The sequence below is a fragment of the Protopterus annectens genome, chromosome 8.part0 (genome assembly GCF_019279795.1).
Source record: "Protopterus annectens isolate FY-2018-M chromosome 8.part0, PAN1.0, whole genome shotgun sequence".
NCBI classification, from domain to species: Eukaryota; Metazoa; Chordata; order Ceratodontiformes; family Protopteridae; genus Protopterus; species Protopterus annectens.
The window spans coordinates 1,736,913,778-1,736,938,753 of record NC_056741.1 but is presented as its reverse complement, the minus strand read 5'-3'; the positions used below and the strand labels follow the sequence as shown (position 1 = coordinate 1,736,938,753).

General features: G+C 43.7%; 1 protein-coding gene across 1 annotated transcript in view; it reads right to left on the bottom strand.

Moving 5' to 3' along the window:
- Window positions 1–24,976, bottom strand: part of SS18L2 (SS18 like 2) — a 389,778-nt gene that overhangs the window by 172,068 nt on the left and 192,734 nt on the right. The window contains exon 4 of the mRNA XM_044081243.1: window positions 15,035–15,110. Coding sequence (XP_043937178.1) covers window positions 15,035–15,110 — 76 coding nt within the window. The remainder of the gene's footprint in view (window positions 1–15,034; window positions 15,111–24,976) is intronic.

Genomic DNA, 24,976 nt, shown 5'->3' with positions numbered 1-24,976 from the left:
TCAAATAGTTGCATCAAAAAGAACTTCGTATCTCCAAGTACAGTATTTGTACATAGATCGACAAAGGTTCAGTTACCCACCCACAGCCCGAGACAATCAATCTCATGGGTGGGTTACTCAAACACTTATGAATCTTAGGGAAGCCATATAGTACTGGAACAGTAGGGAATTCAACCATAAAGTAATCATACAAATAACGGTTTACTACACCTTCCATTAACAGTTCAGGAATGCACTGTGTTCGTTTTTGGATCTGATGAAGTACCTTTGGTGTGAAAGCGCTCATCTGTTAACACAGTTACTCTATTTTTTGGATTAAACAAGTGTTTTATACAGTGCTGTGTTAACTTTTTTGTTTTACTTGCTCCTTTTGACAGAAAATCCTTGTTTGGCCCTAAAGTAAAAGAGCATTGACGAAAGAAGACTTAAAAGGTTCAGCAAAGTCACATAGGCGCATCCAGGAGTCTCCCCTTATGGCTATGGCTATGCCTGTACCCGCTGCTCTAGAAGTCCCTTCAGCTGTACGAGATATCAGCCTCATGGACAAATTAGACAAATTCCAAGGTAGCTAACTGAGAAGCCACTTTCTCTTGTATTCCCTCAGCTACAGCTCCTGCCAGGGCATCTGACAACTCTCTAAATCTGATAACCTTGGGAGTCTGGTGAAATGTGCCAAAAAATTCAAGGACCTTAGGGCGAAGGTCAATGAAGCGTAGACCCACTTCCTAAACCTGTCCATAGCCCAAGACTCCCTACTGGGCAGATGGACAGAGAAACACTTCTCAGCAAGTTCCTTTTTAGTGGCTGCCGCTACAACCATAACATCTACAGCAAACCGCTTACCCCAAAACTGCTAGTCTTCTGGAGTGGAAAGAATCTTCTCCAGTCTTTTGAGGATGGGCTTGGTGTCTGGAGCCTTCTATGCCTGCTGAGAAATCAACTGAAGGAGTTAATCAGTGGGTGAAGCCTCCCAATAGATAGATGAGCAGGTGCCGAAAGCCTGCAAGTAAACAGATTCCTTAGAGGGAGGGTTCTGAGACTTCCAGCTACCCCTCTGTTTTAAAATTTCCAAGATGTGTCCAAAAGAGACATCTTCGGGGGGTGACCATGGGGACCTTTCCTTCCCCTCATTGAAATCTGTCTTATGTGACAGATTCCTGGGGGGGAATCCAAGTGCTTCCTCTTGCACTTTTTTTTTTATGAGGGACCTCCTGAGGGGGATAATCTGGGGAGGTATTAGAAGATAGCAGTACCTGTGATAAGTAAGGCTTCAGCACCCACTGTCCCAGTAGAGAGGCAGGAAGCACAACAGAACTAGGGGGTACCTGTTCTGAGAGGAAAGGTGCCAACTGAGTGTCTACAAACGAAACAGCCCTCTGCATAGCCTCGAAGGCTAACCCCCCCCCCGAATAGGGAAGTGAGCCCAGTACAGCGGACTCCCAACTCCGAAGAACCGACCCCGGAGACCAAAGCTAGAGCCAAACTCGAGCCTCAACTCAGAGGAGCAGGGACAGCTCCAAAAAACCTGCAGTTGAGACCAGTCCCCTGGAATTGGCAGGGTAGCCATAGCTCCGGGAGGTTTCCGGTTCAGAAACAACTGAAGAGCTCAGGGTAACTACTGGCTCCAGAGCATCAAACAACTCCAGAGCCAGTACAGTGTGTACTGGGAGTTCCAGAACAGAGGACTCAAAGACCTCTGAGCAGGTTAGAGAAGTTGTAGTTAATGGTGCTAAAAAGATTCGGTACCAATACCTGAAGGGGTCCCTACCGAAGATGGGCCTGAAAGCCCTCTAGCCCATATAATTTTTATTCACTAGCCTTTCCAAAAAAAAAAAAGACGACTATTAAACTGCAACAGATGAAAATATTCAAAATAATTACGAAACTTTTGAAATATCCAAATTACATAAAAAGTACGAAAAAGGGAAAACGACCATATTTGTTTTGCTATGTGCTACTTTTTTTGTAGCAACTAAAGCTATTCAAACTATCCGAAGTGTGCAAAGTCTTTGCATGTGTGTGCATGCGTGTGCAGTATTACAGTGCTATTTCGCAAAGTAAAGTTGCTTCAAAAAGTATTCACAAAGTACAGTTACTACAAGCCATATTTCACAGAGTAAAGAGCTTACTGTGCATTTCAATATTACAAGAACCTAGTGTGTGTGTGAATGCTTGTACATAATTACAAGGGTCAAGACTGCATTGTGTTTCACTATATTCCGAGGGCACAGCAGAAGGGTTTCGCAGACCCGCACTGCTCGAGTTTGATGACAATACTGCTGAAAATTGGACAGAGTGTTTGAGCAGGAATACGATATTTTCATACAGGCTGCTTTCTCTGACAAAGACATATGTATAAAGGCATTTATTCTGCTTACTTTAACTGGTTCAGAGGTCACTGAAAGAGAGCATTCATTTGTGCATGTACCTGTGTTTGCAGGGGAGGGGGAAGACCACCAAATAGTGGTACCGGCTGAAACAAGGGAATACCCGGAGTGAATAAAACAATTTAGAAAAATGTGCAACCCGAAACAAATATTACAATGGAAATGCACTTATTTACCAAGGGATCAAAAGACGTTTGCAGGATATATAACAGGCTTGTTTCTCAAGGCTAAAACATGCAAGATTTGGCGATTTGAGAAATGAGTTGATAAAAGGGCAGGCTTATGTGTGATATTAATGATGACACAGTGAAAAAGATTTTGCTTTAAGACAGGGATTTAACTTTTGAATAAGGCCATTGAGATATGGCAGATATAAGCTTACAGAAAAGCACACAAGTATGCTTACAAATGAGAATAGCTGTGGAAGGCACAGTGACAAAGGTAATGTTGTATGCAGCACATGGTTAAAAGAAACCGGCCCAAACACATGGCAGCTGCTGCAGGCCCCCCCCCCCCCATCTTTCCAGCAAATTCCAGAGCATACCCAGTGAAGCACAAAGGCGAGTCAGCAAAGTCAAAACATGTGCCCCCATTCAGCTTCACAGTCAACTGTTGTAAATGTGGTAGCAATCACGAGCCCTAAAGAGAAAAATGCTTAGCTTTTTGTCAGCAGCGTCATTCTTGCAATAAGCGGAATCATTTCTAAACGTTCTGTAAATCAAATAAGGCACATTCTTTTATTAAAAAAGGTATTTCAAGAGGCAAGTTGATCAATCAGAAAGTTGTGACCCTACTTTTTATGTTGAGGATGTGTCTGTGCTTGGTGAGTCAATGCAGGAGATTTGTGGGCAAAGAACATCTTTTGTACTGTTTGGATTAATGGGAGTTCTGTAGAAATCAAAGAAGATACTGACTCAAAGTGCAATGTTATGCCAACAGAAACATTTGCTAGAGTAAAAGCTGCAAAACAACTTGTTTTGACAAAGTGTGCGAAGTTTGTTGCTTATGGTGGTGAAGAGATTCAAACAGAAGGCTCAGTAGTGCTTTCATGTTATTCTGCTGGGAACGGCTATGACTTGCAACTTTTCATAGTCAACAGGCACGTGCAGTCATTGGTGAGCTACACAGAGTTTGAGAATGGGACTGATTTCACTTAATAAAACAGCTCCACCATGTAAGCCTGAATTCACTTAATAAAACAGCTCCACCATGTAAGCCTGAACAGCTGCTCAAATTTCGCGCAGACTATTTTGACTATGCTGATATTTTTGCAGACAAAACTAGGCAAACTGCCAGTTATGTACTCCATGAAGCTGGACCCTGAGGTCAGCCCAGTTATCAGACCAGCAACGAAAGTGCCAGCAGCTACGCAGAGCAGAGTCAAAACACAGCTAAACAAAATTGTGCAGTTAGGAGTCATTTTGTCCAGAAGAACCTACTGATTGGGTATATGGTAGTAGCTCATAAGAAAAGCTCATATGATATCAGAATATAAGAGATCTGAACAAAGCAATAAAAAGGCCTCATCATCCAAGGTACACAGTTAAAGTAGTCGCTGCCCTCATGCCAAACGGCACTTTTTTTTCTGTCTTAGCTGCAGAGAGTTCATTTTGGCAAATTTTGCTTGACCGAAAATCTTAATTGTTAACCACATTCAGTACACCATTTGGAAGATGCAGATTTCTGAGAATGCCATTTGGAAGAAATTCTGCCACTGAAATCCGAGTGCAATGGATCCATTTTTTTCTGGTTATTAATGTGCTATTATAGTAGATGATATTCTGGTAGGAGGCATTGGTGAAGTCGAACATGACAAAGCAAGAAAGTTCTGAAAAGAGCATGTTAAGTGAACCTTAAGTTGAGTCATCTGAAGTGCAAATTCAGGCTACGAGAAGTTACTTATGTTGGTCACTTGATTACCAGTTCAGACTTGCAACCAGATCCTTCTAAGCAAACAGCAATTCTCGAGATGCCAGCTCCAGACAATGTCCAAGCCCTGCAACGTTTTCCTGGCATGGTCAACTACCTAGGCAAGTTCATTCCAGATTTATGACAGCTTTCAGCACTGAGAGAGCGGACAAAGATGTAATTTGGTCATAGTCAGAAGAGCACCAAAAAGAGTATCTGATGTACCGAAACAGAAAACTACCAACTCTCAGCTACTATAATGCTCTCATACCAGTTACTCTTTCTTGTGATGCTTCTAAGTCTGGTCTAGGTGCAGTCATTCTTCAAGAGGGTAGACCATTATCCTATACCTTGAGAACTCTTACCCATACTGAGATGCAATATGCCCAGCTTGAGAAAGACCTTTTGGCAACTGTGTTTGCATATTTGAAGTTCCATGATATTTACGGTCAACCTATCCAGACCAAAACAGATTACAAACCTCTTGTTACTAGTTTCAGAAAGCCTATGCATACAGCTCCGGGCCAGATTGCAACATATCATGCTCAAACTGCAGAAGTACAGTTTCAATTTCGTTCACACAAAACAAACTTCTTTATCTTGTTTGACACTTTATCCACATCACCCAGAAAAAAAAAACACAGAACAGCATAACAATGAGCAACTTGATTTTGAGGTCATGGAAGTGAGAATTCTTTCTTACACGCGTCTTCAGCTCAAAACTCACAGCTTCAGATCCAATTTTCCAGAAGCTAAGCCTCTAATAGTCAAGGACGGCCTTCAAAACAATCTTGATTACCAGTAGAAGTGCAACCATATCTTCCATATAGAGACAGGATTTTGTCACACAATGGTATGACCGTGAAGGGTGTTAAAGTGATTATTCAGAAATCCTTGCAACAAGACTGTATTAAGACCTTGCATCATGGCCACCCAGGAACAGATTCTACCAAAATAAAGGGCGAGAGGTCTAGTATTTTGGCCTATGTCAAGAGACAGAGAAAGCACTTTCATCTTGTTCAATATGCAATAGTACAAAGCCGCAACAAAAAGAAGCACTTCAGTTAAGCCAGATTCCTGAACTATCTAAACAGTAGCCAAAGATTTCTTGAGGAATGGTCAACATTACCTGGTGTTAGCGGACTCTTATTCAAACTGGTTAGAGGTTGACCTACTTCCCAGACTAACTTCCAGTACAGTCATTACTAAATTGAAGCAACATTTTTCTGTCCATGGTAGTCCGCACAGAGTTATTTCCAACAATAATGCACAGTTTACTAGTCAGTAGTTCGAGAGATTTGCAGAAGAGTGGGAATTGTTCATATTACGAGTAGTCCTCAATATCCTCAGTCAAATGGCTTGGCTGAACGTGCAGTTCAAAGCACAAAACAGCAGTCAGAGAAATCCAGATGTGACAATACCAATGTTTTTCTGAACTTGTTAAATCTCAGAAAAGTACAGTTTTGTACCTACCATAAATGTAGATGTTCGAAGATCCACATTGCTGCAGTCCTTACATATGGGTAGTCCGCTGTCCTCGGTCGGCCCGAATACCAAAGTATTAGGCTGATGTCGGTCAAGGCGCTTAAAACTGACATCAGGACGTCAGGGTACAAAAGCGCATGACCGACGTCATATCCTCAGTCTTTTCTTGCCCCAGATGTCAGAAGGCCCTAACAAGAAAGGCCAAAGCCAAAAAACAGCAAAAAAATAACCAACCACCCCTGCACTAACCATATTTACAATATGTACAACCCAAACCACACCACCACCTCTAACTACAGAGGGGAAGGAGGGAGGGTAAATTGGACTGCAACAATGTGGATCTTCGAACATCTACATTTATGGTAGGTACAAAACTGTACTATGTTCTTCATCTCACATTGCTGCAGTCCTTACATATGGGTAGAATCCCAAAGCAGAGGTAAGGGAGGATGGCAAAACTATAAAGCATTAGGGGCTGCCAAAATGCCCTGTAAAATTGCAGTGGCAAATCCAGCCCTAGATTTAGAGTAAAGTGGAAGGTGGTAATGCTTAGAGAAAGTATGCACTGAACTCCAAGTAGCTGCCTCCAAAATATCTTTAGTAGCCACCCCTTAAAAATCTGTCAAGTGGCAGTAGCCCTAGTGGAATGAGGCCTAATCCCAGCTGGAATCTCCTTACCATGATGGGAATAACAGAAAGCAATACAAAACCAATCCACTTAGAAATAGTTTGTTTTGAAACAGGTTTGCCCTGAGAACCCAAAGCAAAAGAAACAAACAACTGCTGAGACTGCCTGAACCCTTTAGTTCTGCTCAAATAATATCGCAACTGTCTGTGTATATCCAAAGTGTGCAAAATCCTCCCCTTTATTTTGGCGGTCTGCATAAAAGCTAGGCAAATGAATACTTTGGTTTAAAGCCACACTAGAAACCCCTTTAGGCATAAAAGAAGGGTTAGTGCAGAGACACCCTATCCTTGTGGAAAATTAAGAAAGGCTCAACCGCCATAAGGGCCTGTAATTCAGAAACCCTTCTCGCAGAGGTAATGGCCAACAAAAAAGCAGTCTTCCATGATAAATATTTCAACTCTGCAGTTGCTGCAGGCTCAAAAGGTTGTAGAGTGAGTTTCTCCAACACAAAATTGAGATCCCAAGCAGGAGTAGGAGCTCTACGTGGGGGTCTTATATTCTTTGCCCCTCTAAGGAATTGCTTAAACAAAGGATGAGAAAATAATGGTGGGTCACAGTCATAGTAAGCAGAAATTGCTGCAGCATGAACCTTTATAGAGGAGAAGGACAAACCTTTGTCCAATAACTCAGTAAGGTATTGAAGAGCAACACTTAAATTCGGCTTAGAAACATCAAAGTCCTTTGCTGTACTCCAAAATAAAAATCTCCTCCATTTATCTGCGTAAACTTTCCTTGTACTAGGCCTTCTGGCCTCCAAAATAACATTCAAAACTTGTTGTGGAAGCTGAGACCCTCCAGGGTTTAAAACAGAATATGCCAGGCTGTTAGATGTAGAGAGTGAAGTTTGACATTGAGTAAATGACTGTTCTCCTGAGACAGCAGGTGAGGAATCGAAGGCAAAGGCCATGGAGGCTCCCGTACCAGACTTCTCAGTAATGGGTACCAGTGCTGTCGAGGCCAATCCGGAGCTATTAAAATCATGGTTGGCTTGTCCTGTCTGACCTTCAGGAGTACCTTTGGGAGGAGAGGCAGAGGTGGAAAGGCATACACGTGAAGATTGCTCCAATTGAATGAGAGAGCATCCACTTTCCAAGCTGTGGGATGAAACCTTTTGTGCAAAACTTTGGCAGCTGGTAATTTAGTGGAGAAGCGAACAGATCTATGTCTGGAGTTCCCCATAACACTGTCAATTTCTGAAATACATGAGGATCCAATTTCCACTCGTGGGGATCCATAATTTGTCTGCTCAACACATCTGCTAAGGAGTTCTGTGCTCCTGGCAGAAACCTTGCCTGAAGATTTAGCTGTAAACTGAGAGCAGTCTCCCACAAAATCATTGCTTGTCTGCATAGAGGATATGAATGCGTCCCCCCTTGCTTGTTGATGTACCACATGACAGTTGTGTTGTCTGTTTGAATCAACACCTGCCCTGGAAGAAGTAAATCCTTGAAAGCTATCAATGCAAATTGGACTGCTAACATCTCCTTCAAGTTGATATGTAAATGTTGAAGTCTGGCAGGCCACGTGTCTTGTACCCATTTTCCATTTAGATGAGCTCCCCAAGCTTTGTCTGAGGCATCTGTCGTTAGAATCTGACTCGCCTCTGGTCGGGTCACAGAGAGTCCCTTGTTTAGTTGACATTCCTGAGCCCACCACAAAAATTCCTTTTGAATGCAAGGTATTATCTGAATGACAGTGTCCATATCTCGGCAGTGCTGCGTCCATACATTTTTGAGATACCATTGTAGCTTCCTCATATGCAGTTTGGCATTGGGAAGTACCAGAATACAAGATGCCATGAACCCCAAGGCTTGAAGGACTGTCCTTGCAGTCAGCCTGGACTGACGAGACAATTGGTGGAAGTAAAGAGAAAGATTCTTTTGTTTGTCCGGGGTCAAAAAGGCCATCTGGGATGCTGTATTCAGTCTCACACCCAGAAAGCACATGTCCTGAGAGGGTACTAGACTGGACTTTATTTTGTTCACAGAATACCCCAGGCATCTTAACACTGCCATCACATACTGTAAATGATGAAGAAGTTCGTCCTTTCCTTGGGCCAGAATCAGGCAATCGTCCAAATAAGGATAGATTTGTATTCCTCTTAGCCTGAAGAAAGCTACCACTGGAGCCAGAACCTTCGTGAACACTCTGGGCAGTAGATAAGCCAAAGGGCAATGCAGAGAACTGATAATGAAAAGTCCCAGCCCAAAACGCAGATACTTCCTGCAACTGGGCCTGATAGGAACATGAAGGTAAGCCTCCTTGAGATCCAGAGTCACCATCCAGTGATCTTTGCCCAGCAGAGGTAAAAGCTGTTGTAACGTCAACATTTTGAACTTGGGAATGTCCAGATATGTGTTGAGGATAGATAAATCCAAAATTGGTCTCCATGTGTTCCCTTTCTTTGGTACTAGGAACAGGCGAGAATAAAATCCTAGGCCCACTTCTGGCAGAGGGACCGGTTGTATGGCCCCTATTTGAAGTAGTAGAGAAATTTGTTTGTGAGCCTCTAGTCTTTGCTGAGGAGGAACGTCTGGCATGCCTTTGAAAGGAGGCAAGGTATGGAAATAAAACTTGTAACCTTGGTGTATGATATCCAATACCCATTTGTCTTGGGTAATCAAAATCCAATTTTCCTTGAAAAGTGCCAACCTTCCTCCCAAAGGTGCTGCCAGGCAAGAAGGATCTGGCAGCTGAAAAGTAGGTCATTGGGCCTGTTTACGAAAGGACTGGCCCCTGCCCTCACCGAAGATTGTGCAGGTGAACTCCCTGTTCTAGGTCTGAAAGAACTCTGAGCTCTGCCCCTACCACGTCTAGATCTACCCCTAGACTGAGAATCATAAGAAGGATACGTCCACCCCTTAGCAGGCCAATTCCTACTAAACATCGGAGGCTGAACTTGCAAAAAATCTTTAACAGCCTGCATAGACTTAGCCTTGTCTTCCATTTTCTTCAAGACTGACTCCACAGGTGAACCAAACAACACATCAGACTGCAAAGGAGCATCCAAAATCCTTGTCTTAACATGGTCAGATAAATTCTGATCCTTCAGCCAGGCGTGCCTGCGAAGAACTGAACCAGTGGCAGCCACCCTAGACGAGGCCTGCACAGCATCAAAACCACATTGTAAAGAATGCTTACCCACCTGTTCAGAGACATGCACCAAATCTTGTAATTCTTTACACTCAATGCCTTCCGCCCGAGCATCCACCTTAGACTTCAATTGAGAAAGAAGAAAGTTTTGATATTTCAACATATGAAACTGGCAATTCAAAGCCCTCATAGCTAAGGTAGAAGATGTATAGACCTTCTTTCCCCATCTATCCAAAGCTCTGGCCTCTATCTAGAGGAACCGGATTTTTTACAACAGAGGCCTTGACACCCTTAGGTCCCTGACTAATAGTTTCTGGATCCGCCCTAGGACTCTTATAAAGATATTTATGAGCCTCAGGCACCCTGTAATACCTATCCGGTTTAACAGGCGCAGGAGGCAGAGAATCAGGATTAAGTGAAGCCTCTGAAAACGCATCTTCCACAACATCAAGAACAGGGGGTATAGCTAAGGGCCTATGTTGAGGTAAAAGCAAAAATTCCCTAAGCCTTTTCCGTGAATCAGAGAAGTCCTGACCTTCCCACTTAAAATGTTCCCTCATAGAATGAAGTGTCTCTGAAAAAGAAAAATCCTCTGGAGGAGAAGCAGAAGGAGTGGAATCATCTGCATCAGAATCAGAATAAGGAGAGTACTCCTGCAAGTCTTCAGCCGAAGACTCTGAAACATCCGAAGCCTGCTCAAAACTTCCCAACTCTGGCTCCACCCTAGGCCTCTTATCAGGAGGGGGCAAAGAACCTCTAATCAGAGTAATCAAATCTTCTGCCATTTTAAGCATGTGCTTCTTAGGCACAGACCCTGCAGAACTAGGAGTGACACCAACAGAAGCTAAACCTGGCCTGCCTCTGGGAGAAGCCTTGGAAACAGAAGGAGAGGGCCTAACCACCCTAGGAAGGGAGGGGAGTACAGTAACCTGAGAAGCCCCTTCAGCCTGACCTGCCTCTTGAGAGGCTACATCCTGCAAAATCAAAGTCTCCCCCTGAGACTCCAGAGAAGTCTCCGTCGGAACCACCGGTTCCACTGAAGCCTCTAAAGAACCGGCGTCCGAACGTACGACTCCTCTTGCCTGGGTTTAACTGTTTTGTCTTTGCGCTTCTTCGTAGAAGCGGGCGCCGGAGAATCCGACGGCATATTATAATTGCACCGCTTACCGAAGACCAGCCTAGCACAATCTAACCTTCGCTTAATAGTGCGCTTATTGAACCTAGCACAAAAGCGACACCCAACTACGTCGTGCTCAGGCCCCAAACAAGGAATGCACAAAGAATGATAATCCCTATGTGGTATCTGTTTCCCACAAGAAATACAGTTATTCACTTTTTCTGACATCCGGTAATACACTGAGGCAAGAAAAAAACAAAATATTCCCCAACGGGGTACTTAGCCAACTTGGATTCGGTCTGAAACTCCGAACTCGAAAAATTTCAGAATGCCGAACGGCACTCGCAACGCTGCTTCTGCATCGGACCATGCGGCAAAAAAGACTGAGGATATGACGTCGGTCATGCGCTTTTGTACCCTGACGTCCTGATGTCAGTTTTAAGCGCCTTGACCGACGTCAGCCTAATACTTTGGTATTCGGGCCGACCGAGGACAGCGGACTACCCATATGTAAGGACTGCAGCAATGTGAGATGAAGAACATCATTCCTTGTGATAAAAATCTTGGTTCACCTGCTCATAGACTTGCGTTGCAACAAACGAGAATCACATTACCAATCAGCAGTAATTCATTGGTTCCAAGTGCTAAGAAATCAAAGTAGTAAAAGCCCAACTGTTACAGCGTTTGTCCCAGAAGTCTTACTATGATAAAACCAGCAAACAGCTCCATTCTTTACAAAAAGAGGAGAGATAGTGAGGATGCAGACATCAAAAGGTTTTCACTGCATCGGATTTGTGAAAAGTGTGTCAAGAGCCAAGATCATACATTGTGGGATCACAAGGAGTAGAATTCGGATGAAACTGGAAGCATGCTACCCATGTCCAAACCAGTGATACAGCACATTGCCTGTGACAAAGACTCCAGTTCTCAGAGTGACTTATCATATGTTCCTGTTCCAGAGGACATTCCACCACCAATCCCCATTCCTGAGAAAATCCCTGAAACTCTTCAAGCAGAACATTCTCCAGTGACTGTCCCTGTGGTTAAACCCAGCCTTAACTATTATGTCTCAAGATCAGGTCACATCTTGAAGCTTAGTTTCAGATGCACGGCAACCTGGACATGACTTTCTTTATTAAAGTCTGTATAAACTGCATGCCTATTGAAATGTCATTGTTTATAACAGCCAGCTCAGTAAAGGAGGATGTAGATAAGAATGTGTGTGAAATACCTTTAAAAAGCTTTCAAGTGAGTCAGCACATACATACAAGTACTGAGCACGTGCAAGAGTGTCATTTTGAGTAAGCAGCCAGAGTGTGAGCATGCAAGTATGTAGTCAGTAAGATAATTTAAGTTCAATGTTCCTGCCATCCATCTTGATGTATTTGTATACAATAAACTACTTAAACAAAAGGCAATACCGCAGACAGACAGCTGCTCCAGAGTTAAGCCAAGAATGAGGAATGGAAAGTGGACAGCACACAGGAGAGAGCCAGTAAGGATAAAAGATGGAGAACTAGTGGATCTTGGGCAAGTTTACCACAAGTACCAAACAAGCACAATGTCCTATCCCTAACACCACACAAACAGGTTTGTAGTCTAAAACTTTTTCCCTCACAAAAATGTTCACAAAGCATTAGCAATATGCTTCTATACAGATAAACGTCCATTCATTGTCTGTTTCCCAAGCACCGACACAGAATTCTTGTCAAGAAATACAAGCTTTTTCTTCAGATTACAATTTTTAAAAGGAAGGCTTCCCTAGTGGGGACTCAACTACCCAGCTTGATGAACACAGCAGACTCGTAGGAGCAAATAGAAATGTCAAAGCAGCACTCCCTTCAGTGACAAAACGCTCAAGCATTTAGAGCTCCACATGCCTTTTATATTCAACAGCCGCGACTCCTGGCAAGTAAGGTACAGGGTAAGCACCAAAACTTTGAGAAGCTGGTTGATGCAGGAGGGCTAAAACCCATATAGCCTAAGCAACAGAGGCTCATTTATGAGCATCTAGAGGTCTGCAAAAACATTAAGCTGATGGCATTCAAAAATTAATTTTCAGTTCCACTCTGGAATTATAAACTTATTAAGCTGGGCATTAATCCCTACGTCACTCAATGGGTTGCCAACTGGCTTACTGACAGAACCCACACTGTAAAAAGTAGCAGACTCCAAATCCAGCTCCAGACAAGTGGAGTACCTCAGGGTTCAGTCCTGAGACCACTCTTATTTGGCATCTACTTCTCTGAAGTATAAGCCAACACTGAGGGGCTCTGGCTAACAAAGTTCGCAGATGACTAAACTGGGAGCCATTATTAAATCCCCAAATTATGTGGATATTCTACAAAAGGGCCTTACAGAAACAGATGCTTTGTGCCAAAGCCATGGGCTCGAGCTCAATGCCAAGAAATGTACAGTTATCCCCTTTGGGAAAAAACATGTACCCATGAATTACCACATAGGTGGCAGTACACTAAACACCGAAAGTGTGATAAGAGACTTGGGGACACAGGTGGACAGTGGTCTCACCTTCGATAACCACATCGCCACAACAGTTAGGAAATCCTTTAATGTGGCACATCTCATCACAAAGGGTTTTTCATCCAAAAAAAAGGAGGTCATTGTCTCACTGTACTCATCCCTCAGACCCATTATAGAATACAATGCCCAGTTTGGTTATGTACCTCTCAAGACATCTGCAACAACTGGAAAGGCCGCAGAAATACCTCACTAAAAGAATCACAGACCTAAAGCAGATGCCCTACGCTGAAAGTCTAAAAAAAAAAACTCCAGCTACACTCTGTCGTATATCATCCACTCTGAGGTGATCTCTGCTTAACATACAAGGCCATGTCAAACCCAGAGCTGTTGGACATGCTGCACTTATCCCTCAGAGACGCACGCTCGAGGGATCTAAACCTTGTCATCACAATGAACAAAAACATGCTAGAGGAATAGGTTCCCGACCCAGAGACTCCCCAGACTCTGGAATAGACTGCCCATACATGTCAAACAGTGCACCTCTTTGGCACTCTTCAAAAGGAATCTTGACTGGAAGGGAGATGGGAAATTCACCCCAGGGATCACGTCAGTCGCCCTGCTAGACAGGGGTCCAGGGAAGTAAATACTTTGGGAAGAAATAGCCAGGGAATTGTTATGGCCAGGCTTGTATAGGCCCTAGGGCCGATAGCCTAGTACCAACCTATGAACCTGTAAGTGCAACCCATACTTGCAACACTTTCATTTTAGTACAGTCTTTTGCTGTACTACACATTCAGCTTACACAGTGATGTTAAACAGGAGTAAAAACATATCATTTGACAATACCACAGGACAGCAGTGCAGTCTTCCAACTTTCACCATCAGTTCTGTAGCAGTACACTATATGCATCCAAATAATATACAAAAGACAAACATATCAAATGCTAAACTCTCAAATGTATATACAAGATAAATGGCAGCATGTATCAAATGTAACTTCAGCACTGGCCGTAATAAGAAAACGGCAAATTATTACAGAAAAAAAGAAATGGTACAAGTACTTCTGTAAGAAGTACATTTAAAAAGGACTGCATGCATTAACATAATACTGTAATATAAAAAGAATAAAGTACTAGTAAAATGCACTTGTATAAACCACAGCTTGGGCAAGCCTCTGGATACTGGTCAACAGGAATGCAGTGCCACTATTTATAGTCTCAGGCTACATGAAACCGGGCATCCACACTCCCTTATGACCAGTCTGTGGGGAATAGGGCTCTTCCCAGCAACATCCATCAAGGTGCTTCTGTCCCATGAAAATCCTATACACTACTTGCGCTGTGGAGCAAACAAGATTAGACACAAAGCAGACAGACAGGGCTGACGGCAAACTGATTTAGGATTAGGGATGGCAATTTCAGGTATAGACAAAACTGAAATGGAAGTAAATTCAAAGAGAAATATTTACACAATGCTGGTGAAAAAAGGGGAAAGCTGGTCTAGGAATTAACTAACACAGCTGTTACTTGTAGGAAGAGATTAAATAAATTCATGGGAACTAAAATGTTAACACCTTACCTGAAGGCTGATACACCTGTAGATAGCAATCGGACCAGTTAAAGTAAAATAAATGATTAAGTAGGTTTGCACAAAGTTTTTAAAGAGTGTCAGTGTCCAAAAATAAACAGGATGTGTTGAACTCTGCCCAAACGACTGCACAATGGATCCATCAACTGCTTTTTCATTAACTTTACTGATCACTCAAGGAGGCAAAAGTTAGACAACAGAACTCGAGATTATTATATTACACTACTGAGTCACAGAAAGATATGTTCTTCAAACAAGTCTACAAAGACAGTCTCGCCTTCAGCCTACCTGAGGTTGCTGCTGCAGTACTGCTCTCCCCCTTTACTTCACGGTTGCCACTCATACAGATGTTCCCCTGAGATACCTAAAAAAAAAATCATACAACTTACTAATGTTTATAGCAAATTTTATTAACAATGAAAAGACAAAGCTAGAATGAAGGTATACCTCACCGCGCCCGTTATTTTCTCAGAATAAGACCGGAGCTGAGAATAGGGGATATTGTCTTTTGCCCTACATAATTAGGGATTCCAACAACACACTTACCAGATACATTAGGTAGCTAGAAATTGAAAAAAAAAATGAACATTCAAGAAAGTTTCGCAAGAAAAGCTGTTTACATTACATTGTGTAACTATTTCAAGGGTTGACTAACCGTTAACAAATGGTGAATGGAAATTCCAAATTTGTGGGTGGTGGAAAGGTATAGCCAACGTGGAAATAAACAGCAAGCAAGGACTTCAGTGATGCAAAGCTGTCACAGTCAACAAAAAGAACATAAGATCAGTGGTACCGCACACAGCCTTCCCCACAAAGGCCACACAAACTACTTGTTGGTTCTAAAGTCTGAAAATTAAGCAAAAAATAAAAAGGCAACAGCAGCAAAATAAATACTCAAGTAGTGATAAGTAAAATTAGAAGTTATGTACCTACCATAACGTTCCATGTTAGTTGTCTTCTTCTCGCCTTCTTTCTTGCTGGATGGGTTCGGAGCCGATCCTCGGCTCTGACTCGGCCACTCTAAAAGCTCGAGAGCTAGTTCCACCGGCTCGAGGCTCCCCTATATCCCACAATGCTAGGCGGTAACTCCTCGGATCTCGTTTGAAAGCTAAGGCCAGCAAGAAAATTCCATAAGGAACAAAGAAAAAAGTACAGTTTTGTACCTACCACAAATGTAGATGTTCGAGGATCCACATTGCTGCAGTCATAACCTGTGGGTAGTCCGCTGTCCTCGGTCGGCCCGAATACCAAAGAGTTAGGCTGGTGTCGGTCATGGGCGCCCGGAGCCGACGTCAGTACGTAGTAGTACTTAAGCGCATGACCGACGCCATATCCTCAGTCTTTCTTGCCCCAGATGTCAGAAGGCCTTAAAAAGGAAAGGCCAGAGCCAAAAAAGAAAATGCCCAACAACCCCAAAGGAGAAAATAACAATTATCCCCAAGGAACAACAACAACAACAACAACCACCCCAAACAATAGAGGGGAAGGAGGGAGGGAAAATAGGACTGCAGCACTGTGGATCCTCGAACATCTACATTTATGGTAGGTACAAAACTGTACTATGTTCTTTGTCTCACATTGCTGCAGTCATAACCTGTGGGTAGAATCCCAAAGCAAAGGAAAAGGGAGGCTGGCAAACTAAAAAGCATTAGGGGCTGCTAACATGCCCTGTAAGACTGCAGTGGCAAACCCAGCCCTGGACTTGGAATAAAGAGGGAGATGGTAATGCTTAGTAAAAGTGTGAAATGAACTCCAAGTAGCTGCTTCCAAAATATCCTTAGTAGCTACACCCCTCAAAAAAGCAGTAGATGTGGCAGTAGCCCTAGTGGAATGAGGTCTGATCCCAGCAGGAACATTCTTCCCATGATGAGAATAACAAAAAGCAATACAATTACCAATCCACTTTGAAATAGTCTGCTTTGAAACAGCTGTCCCTTGTGAACTCAAAGCAAAAGAGACAAATAACTGTTGAGTCTGTCTGAACTCCTTAGTTCTGCTCAAATAGTAACGTAACTGCCTGTGGATATCCAAAGAATGCAAGATTTTTTCCCCCTTATTTTGGGGATCAGCATAAAAAGTAGGCAAATGGATAGACTGGTTCAAGGCCACACTAGAAATCACTTTTGGCATAAAAGTAGGGTTAGTACACAAAGAAACTCTATCCTTATGGAATATCAGAAAGGGTTCAACTGCCATGAGAGCCTGCAATTCAGATACCCTCCTAGCAGAAGTAATGGCCAACAAAAAAGCAGTCTTCCAAGACAAAAACGTCAATTCAGACGTAGCTGCAGGTTCAAAAGGAGGCAAAGTAAGCTTCTCCAGCACAAAATTGAGATCCCAGGAAGGAGTAGGAGCTCTACGTGGGGGTCTTATATTTTTTGCCCCTCTAAGAAATTGCTTAAACAAAGGGTGAGAAAATAAAGGAGGGTCACAATCATAGTGAGCAGAAATGGCTGCAGCATGAACCTTCACAGAGGAAAATGACAAACCCTTGTCTAGTAATTCAGTAAGGTACTGCAGCGTAAAACTCAAATTAGGCACCGAGACATCAAAGCCCTTTGTTGTGCTCCAAAGAAAAAATCTCCTCCATTTATCAGCATAAACTTTTCTAGTGCTGGGCCGCCTGGCTTCCAAAATGACATCTAAAACCTGTTGAGGAAGCGGAGATCCCACAGGCTCTAAAACAGAATACGCCAGGCCGTTAGATGCAGGGACTGCACCCTGACATTGAGCAAATGACTGCTTGACTGGGACAACAAGTGAGGAAGCTGTGGCAAAGGCCAAGGAGGCTCCTGAATTAAACTCCTCAGCAGAGGATACCAGTGCTGACGTGGCCAATCTGGTGCTATTAAAATCATGCAAGGCTTGTCCCGCCTGACTTTCAAGAGTACCTTGGTAAGGAGAGGCAGAGGAGGAAAAGCATAGACGTGAAGGTTGTTCCAACTGAAAGATAGAGCATCCACTTTCCAAGCTTTTGGGTGAAACATCTTTGTGCAAAATTTTGGTAGTTGGAAATTTAGAGGAGAAGCGAACAGATCTATGTCTGGAGTTCCCCAAGCCACTGTCAACTGTTGGAATACCTGAGGATCCAATTTCCACTCGTGGGGGTCCACCATTTGTCTGCTCAATACATCTGCTAGGGAGTTCTGTGCTCCTGGCAGAAACCGTGCTTGAAGAGTGATGTGCAAACTCAGAGCAGTCTCCCACAATATCATAGCTTGTCTGCAAAGAGGGTAAGAATGGGTTCCCCCCTGCTTGTTGATGTACCACATGACTGTAGTGTTGTCTGTCCGTATCAACACCTGTCCTGGTTGAAGTAGGCCCTTGAAAGCCATCAGGGCAAACTGGACTGCTAACATCTCCTTCATGTTGATATGCAAATGCTGTAGTCTGGGAGGCCACGTGTCTTGAATCCATTTCCCACTGAAGTGTGCTCCCCAAGTCAGGTCTGAGGCATCCGTCGTTATGATCTGACTCGCCTCTGGTCGGGTCACAGAGAGTCCCTAGTTTAGGTGACATTCCTGTGCCCACCACAAGAATTCCTGGTGCTTTAAAGCAAGGCAGCAGATGCCATTACATCAGTTTTTCTTGCCCCAACGCATCAGAAGCTCAGGGAAATATGGTAAACAGGTCCTGGTGGAAAGTTTGTTACCCTATGGAAAGAGGATATAAGGGGGAAGGAGGGAGGGAAACCAGGACTGCAACAGTAAATGCACTCTAACATCTACATTAATGGTAAGTGTACACAAACTGTACTATGTTCTTCGTGTTTCACTGTTACAAGTCATCACCCATGGGAGGATTCCCAAAGCTGAGGAAAGGGGTGGTAGGATTAGTACGAGCCTTAGGGATGGGTCAGCAAGCCCTGCAGAACTGCAGAGGCAAACCCTGCCCTAGCCTTAGAGAAATGATGTAGGTGGTAATGCTTTGTAAAGGTATGGACAGAGGACCAGGTGGCAGCATCCAAGATGTCCCTGATGGAAACTCCTCTGAGGAATGCTGTGGAAGTGGAGGCTGCCCTGGTGGAATGGGTATGAATAGACGTAGGGATGACTTCCCATGTAGTCTGTAGCAGAAACGGATACAGTGCGATATCCATTTGAAAATGGTTTACTTGGAAATGGGCTTCCCCTCTGACCCTGGGGAAGAGCTGACAAGAAGCTGGTCTGTTTTTCTGAAGGGTTTAGTATGGTCCAGGTAGTATCAGCGTGGTCTGTGCACGTCTAGTGAGTGCAGAATTCTTTTCCCCTTGTTTTGAGGGTTAGGAAAGAAGGTGGGTAGATGTATGGCCTGGTTGAGGGTCACATCAGATACTACCTTTGGCATAAAGGAGGGGTTAGTCTTCAGAGAGACCCTGCCTGCATGGAAAATGGGCTCAATGGCCATGAGCGCCTGAAGTACTGAAACCCTTCTGGCTGAGGTGATGGCTACTATGAAAGCAGTCTTTCAGGAGAGGTATTTCAATTCTGCTGAAGCAGCACGTTCAAATGGTGGTAAGGTTAGTTTTTCTAAAACTAAAATCAGGTCCCAGGCTGGCGTGGGTAGCCTTCTGGGAGGAATGATATTACATGCCCCTCTGAGGAATTGTTTAATCAAAGGATGTGAGAAGAGGGGCTGGTCTGTTTGAAAATGAGCTGAAATGGCCGAGGCATGGATTTTAATAGAAGAGAGGAGAGGCCACTATTGAGTAACTCAGCTAGGTAGTCCAGGATAAGAAGGATTGAAGGCTGTGAGGTACTGCCCCCTCTGGACTGGCTCCAGGAGCAGAATCTTTTCCATTTCCCTGCGTAATATTTTCTGGTGCAGGGCCTTCTGGCCTCTGTGATAAAGTCTAGGACCCGTTTGCTTACCAGGGACCACTTGTTTGCTTTTAAAGTACTAGCCATGCTGACAGTTTGAGAGTCTGGGTGCAGCACCCCCCACCACCACCTGGGTCAAGAGTTCTGAGATCAGGGGAAGCTGCCTGGGAGGCTGTAATGTCAGGCTGTGCAGTAAGAGGTACCAATACTGTCTGAGCCAATCTGGAGCAATGCGGATGGCCTTTGGTCTCTCCTCCCTTATCTTGATCAGTACCTTGGGAATAAAAGGCAGAGGAGGGAATGCGTACACAAAGAGGGAGTTCCAGGGCAAGGTCAAGACATCCACCTTCCACGCTAGGTGGTGATACTCCCCAGTACACAATTTTTTTTTTTTTTTTAGCTGGTGGTTGAGGTGCGAAGCAAAGAGATCCACCTCCGGAGTTCCCCACTCCTGAATGACTTGCAAAAAAAGATTTTTCTGTGGAGCTGCCATTCGTGGGTGTCCAGTAAATTCCTGCTTAACTGGTCTGCCAGGGTGTTGTTGATCCCACCAGAGAAACTCAGCCCTTATATAGGGGATCAGAGGGAGAGAGAGGTCTCTAGAAGCTGACAGTGTTGACATCAAAAGTTCTTTAGATACTACTGAAGTTTCCTCATGTGAAGCCTGGCCAGAGGAATTAGAAGGATGCAAGATGCCATGTACCCCAAGGCTTGCAGAACTACCTTGCAGTGAGGTGACTTCTGGAAGCCAGCTGGGTAAAGTAGAGAGGCAGGAAGCTCTGCTTTCCTGGAGACAGGAAGGCTATTTGGGATGCTGTGTCCCACAGTGCTCCCAAAAAAAAAAAAGATCTTCCTGGAGGGTGTTTGCTTTGATTTCTTCTCGATGGTGAACCCTAGGGAAGTTAGGAGGATCATGACAAAGCTCCTGGAGCAGCTTTTCTTTGCACTCTGCCTGAAAGAGGCAGTCGTCCAGATAAGGGTAAATCTGTACACTTCTGTCTGCAAAATTCTATGGCCGGGGCTAAGCATTTGGTGAATACTCTGATAAGCCAAAAAGTAGCACAGAGAACTGAAAGTGCTGTGAGCCTGCTCTGAAGCACAGGAATTTCCTGCAGGATTCCATCATGGGGATGTGGAGGTGGGCATCTTTTAGGTCTAGGGTCACTAGCCAGGCATTTTTTTTTGTCAGCATAGGCAGTAGCTGCTGTAGTTAGCATTTTGAATTTGAGGACCACCAGGGAGGTGCCCAGAATGGATAAATCCAGGATGGGGCGCCAAGTGCCCTCTTTTCTGTGAGCAAGGAATAGTCTCTAATAAAAGCCTTTGCCTGTTTGATCTGAGGGGACAGGTTCTACTGCCCCCTGTGATGAGGGTTTGGACCAGTTTCAATGCCTCTGCCCACTAATTTGGAGGCAAGTCTGAGTACCCTCTTGGAACTGGGAGTTTGTTGAAAGAGAAATTGTATCCCTGAAAAATTATCTTTAAAACCGATTAGTCCTTTGTTACAGAAAGCCAATTTTCTTTGCAGAGGGAGAGCCTTCTTCCTAGCTTTTGGTGAGTGAAAGGAGGGCAGAGGGGGAAAAGAGGGAGTCAGTGAGTGTTTGTTTTTCCTATACAAGGGTAGCTTAGAACTCCCTGGCCACTGGGGTAGAAGTCATCCACTGCTTGGTTCTCTGCTGCCCCTGGGATAAGAGCCTGGGTGGTCTTGTCCCTGTGGGGGTTACCTTGGCCCTGTCTGCTAGGTGCAGGGAAGGACCAGTGCTTAGAGAGAAAGTTCCTGCTGAACCTGGGAGGTTGAACCTGAAATAAATCTTTTACTGTTTACATATATTTTGCTTTGCCTTCCATCTTTTTAAGCACCTCTTCTGCTTTTGCTCCAAACAAGCAGTCATTATCCAGAAGTGCATCAATTAGTTTAGACTGGACATGATCAGGCAGAGGTTGTTCCTTCAACCATGCATGTCTCCTGACGGATCCGGACAGTGCTGCCCTACTTGAGGCTTCTAGGGCGTCATATCCACAGTGTAATGAGCGTTTGGCCACTTGACAAGTAGAATGCAGTAAATCTGCTAACTCTTTCGAACTGGCACAGTCAGGAAAAGTTGAAATCTGTTGTTTTAATAGTTCCAAAGTGTTTTGTTGATATTTTAACATATGGAATTGACAGTTGAGTGCTCTGATAGCTAAGGTTGCAGAGATGTATACTTTTTTACCCAATCTGTCCAGAGCTGTGGAATCCTTGTCAGAAGGAATAGGATTCTTGGCAGAACTAGTCTTGGCTCCTTTAGGTCCCTGTGTAATGACCTGTGCATCTGCAGCAAGATTTCTGTACAGGTATTTGTGAGAATCCAGTACTCTAATACCTGTCAGGCCTACTGGGAGCAGGTGTGAGGGCGTCAGGGGCGAAGCTGAATTCAGAGAAAATCATCCACCACTTCTAAAATAGGGGGATGGCCGGGGGGTCTGTGCTGGGGCAGGTCCAGGAACTCTGTTTTTTCTTAGACTGGGGGAAATCCTGAGATTCCCATTGGAAATGTTCCCTGAGGGTGTGAAGGATTTCCCTAAAGGAAATGTCTTCTGGTGGGGAGGCAGAAAGAATGGATTCCTCAGCATCTGAATCCTCATAAGCAATCAGAGGTTGTTGTTCTATTCAAAATCTGAATAGTCAGATTCCTCAGCATCCTGTTCTGTCAATTTCTGGAAAAGGGTGGCTTTTCATTTTAGAAGTTGTGGCCTGACTACCCCTGATAAGGGAGAGGAGATCCTCCACCATTTTAAGCATTTGTGCTTGGGGTGGTGGAGGAGGAGCAAGATGGTGGCTAGAGGCAGATTTTCTAGGAGTGGCCTGGCTTCTAGACCTAAGAGTATCCGTCAGTCTGAGAGAAATGTTAGTCTGATGAGAAGATTGTTTTTGTCTAGATTCATAGTGCGAGAGGCCTCCTCAGAAGCTGGTGCCTGCAACGCGGCTCCGAACCCAACCGAGGCAGAGACAGCCAAAGACTCGGAAGACTAAGATAATTTCTGCAGCATACCAGACTCTGAAAGTGTCTCTGTAGAGTCCTGTGTAGATATCGAATTGGGCATCAGGGGCTGCAAAAGTGTCTCACTGAATTCTGGAGAACTGATGACCTACTTTAGTGGTAGAGTTGTCGGAAGGCTTAGCCTTGTGTGGTCTTGTCTCTATATCTCTGCGTTTTTTGGAATGTCCATGGATTGTTGGCTGACAGACACCATTTCAGGATGCGAAGACGGAAGACGAAAATACCAGTCTACAATAAGAGCTCTACTGTGAATGGTTTTTGCGATAAAGAGGGCACAGAACTGGAAACAGGGGACGTCGTGGTCTGGGCCTAGACAAGTGACGCAGTATGAATGGAAGTCTTGGTGTGGGATCTGCTTTCCACAGGCAAGACAATTGTTAACTTTTTCAGACATCAGTTAGAGCAAGAAAAAGGATCCCCAATGGGGTACTTAGCTTTAGACATTTTCAGCTGAAATTCAAACTGGTAGTGACTGACCAGAACACTTGCTAACTGCTTCTGCTACAAGGTCCACACCAAGAAAGACTGGTGTAATGGCATCTGCTGCCTTGCTTTATAGCACCAACTACCTACGTCAGACTACAGGCGACAGCTGATGCCGAAAAACTGACTCTGGTATTCTGGCTGGCCGAGGTCTACCACAGCAGGGATAACCCCACAGGTGATGACTGCAACACTGAAACACAAAGAACATCCAATGTTGCATTTGTTATGCCATACAAATTCTACTACTGTCCAAAGCTACCCTAGGTCTTGGCTGAAAAGTTGCAATAGACCAGACCACCTACCTAGTAACCAAAATATAAAAATACATCACTCTTAAAGGAGGAAGGATTGTACTTGGGACCAGCATCTTGCCTGCATTTGTCTCGTGTGTGGAGAGTTCCGATCTCTCTACACATCCCTTAAGGTTTTGCAAACAAAAAACATTCACTCCCACTTAAGCTGCCACCATGGCAGTTACATTTCTCAGGTGAAAGGGTTTTCACAGCCCTTGTGATGTTAAGGCATACCGGTAACTGAAAGACACCTCACCATTACCCTTTGCCCAACCTAGTGAGCTGAAAATCATTGTGCCTAATTAACAAATTAACCAACCTAGTCAACCAGCACTACAACATTAGTACAGTGGTTTGGAGTGATGGATTTGAAGTGATTTTTCTCTTGTGACTGTTATAGCTGTGCATAAGGAAATGAGGAACTGACTTTACTCGGAGACCCAGTCTTCCTAGATCTGCAAGGCTTTGGTAAAGCTTCGACAGCCCCATCACAAGACATTAAAATGGAACTTTGTTTACACTGTAGGGGAATAGTGATTTTTTTATGCGAGAAGGAAACCTCTAGATTAAATACTGCACCTCTCAGACAGAATCATCTGTGTTAAATGCTTGCTATTTATGAGCATAACAGAGTTGCTACACTGTCAAAGGATACCAAGTGCTAAGAAGTTGGCTGAAATCCATTTTTGCCCCAGTGATTCAGAGAATTTAGTAAAGAAATACACAAAATAAAATATTTAGCTATGTGTACTAGTTTTTGGAAGATGTAATTTAGTAATCAAGTGGGTTATCTTACGGAGAAATACACCATCACAGAATAACTATAAGCAGCTAATAAGAGTATAAAATAAGACTAGACTTATTGAGCAGCTGTGGCTTGCTCTTCACTGTGCAAGCAATTGGCACTTGCAAAACTAGTAAGTGGTGTACAGCAGCTACAGAATGCTTAGGACAGTAATCCAAGTGTACAATGCAGTTAGCTGAACCCTTATGGGCCACCTGTAAGCACCGTGTTCCACTAGTAACACGGACTACAGGTCTGGGAGAAGGACAAGTACAAACGTTAAGTCAAGATGCGTATGTGTACACAGTGCATGATGTAATGGTACAGTACTAAGCACAGCAATGAGCTAAACTGCACTAAAATGCAATAGTTGTAAGAATGAAAAACAGTAATACAGCACAAACAGCAACATTAGACTTTCACCTCAATAGCCAACACAAGCCAAGTAGTAGGAATCAGCAATTTAAATTCAACTCAAGGTCACTAAAATCAGCAACAAGCAATGCACTGCTGCACTAGTATACTCGAGATCAAGTAAAATCAAGCAGTCACTTATATGTTCTTGGCTTCAACAGCCTAATCACAATTTGGATTTGTTTATAACAATAGAAACAGCAAGCTCAACAATGCAAACACTCCTTTCCTATCTTCACTAATAACGGTCACCATAACCATCTAGCACAAAGGTCTTAATTACTAATCAACCAATAAACTTAGTGGTTTATGCCAAAATAGTCTGTTTTTAAAAAGGCAAATGCCAGCAATAATATTTCACCAAATCTATAAATTCACCCTTATAATCTAATAAAGCATCATTCGCAAGCTTG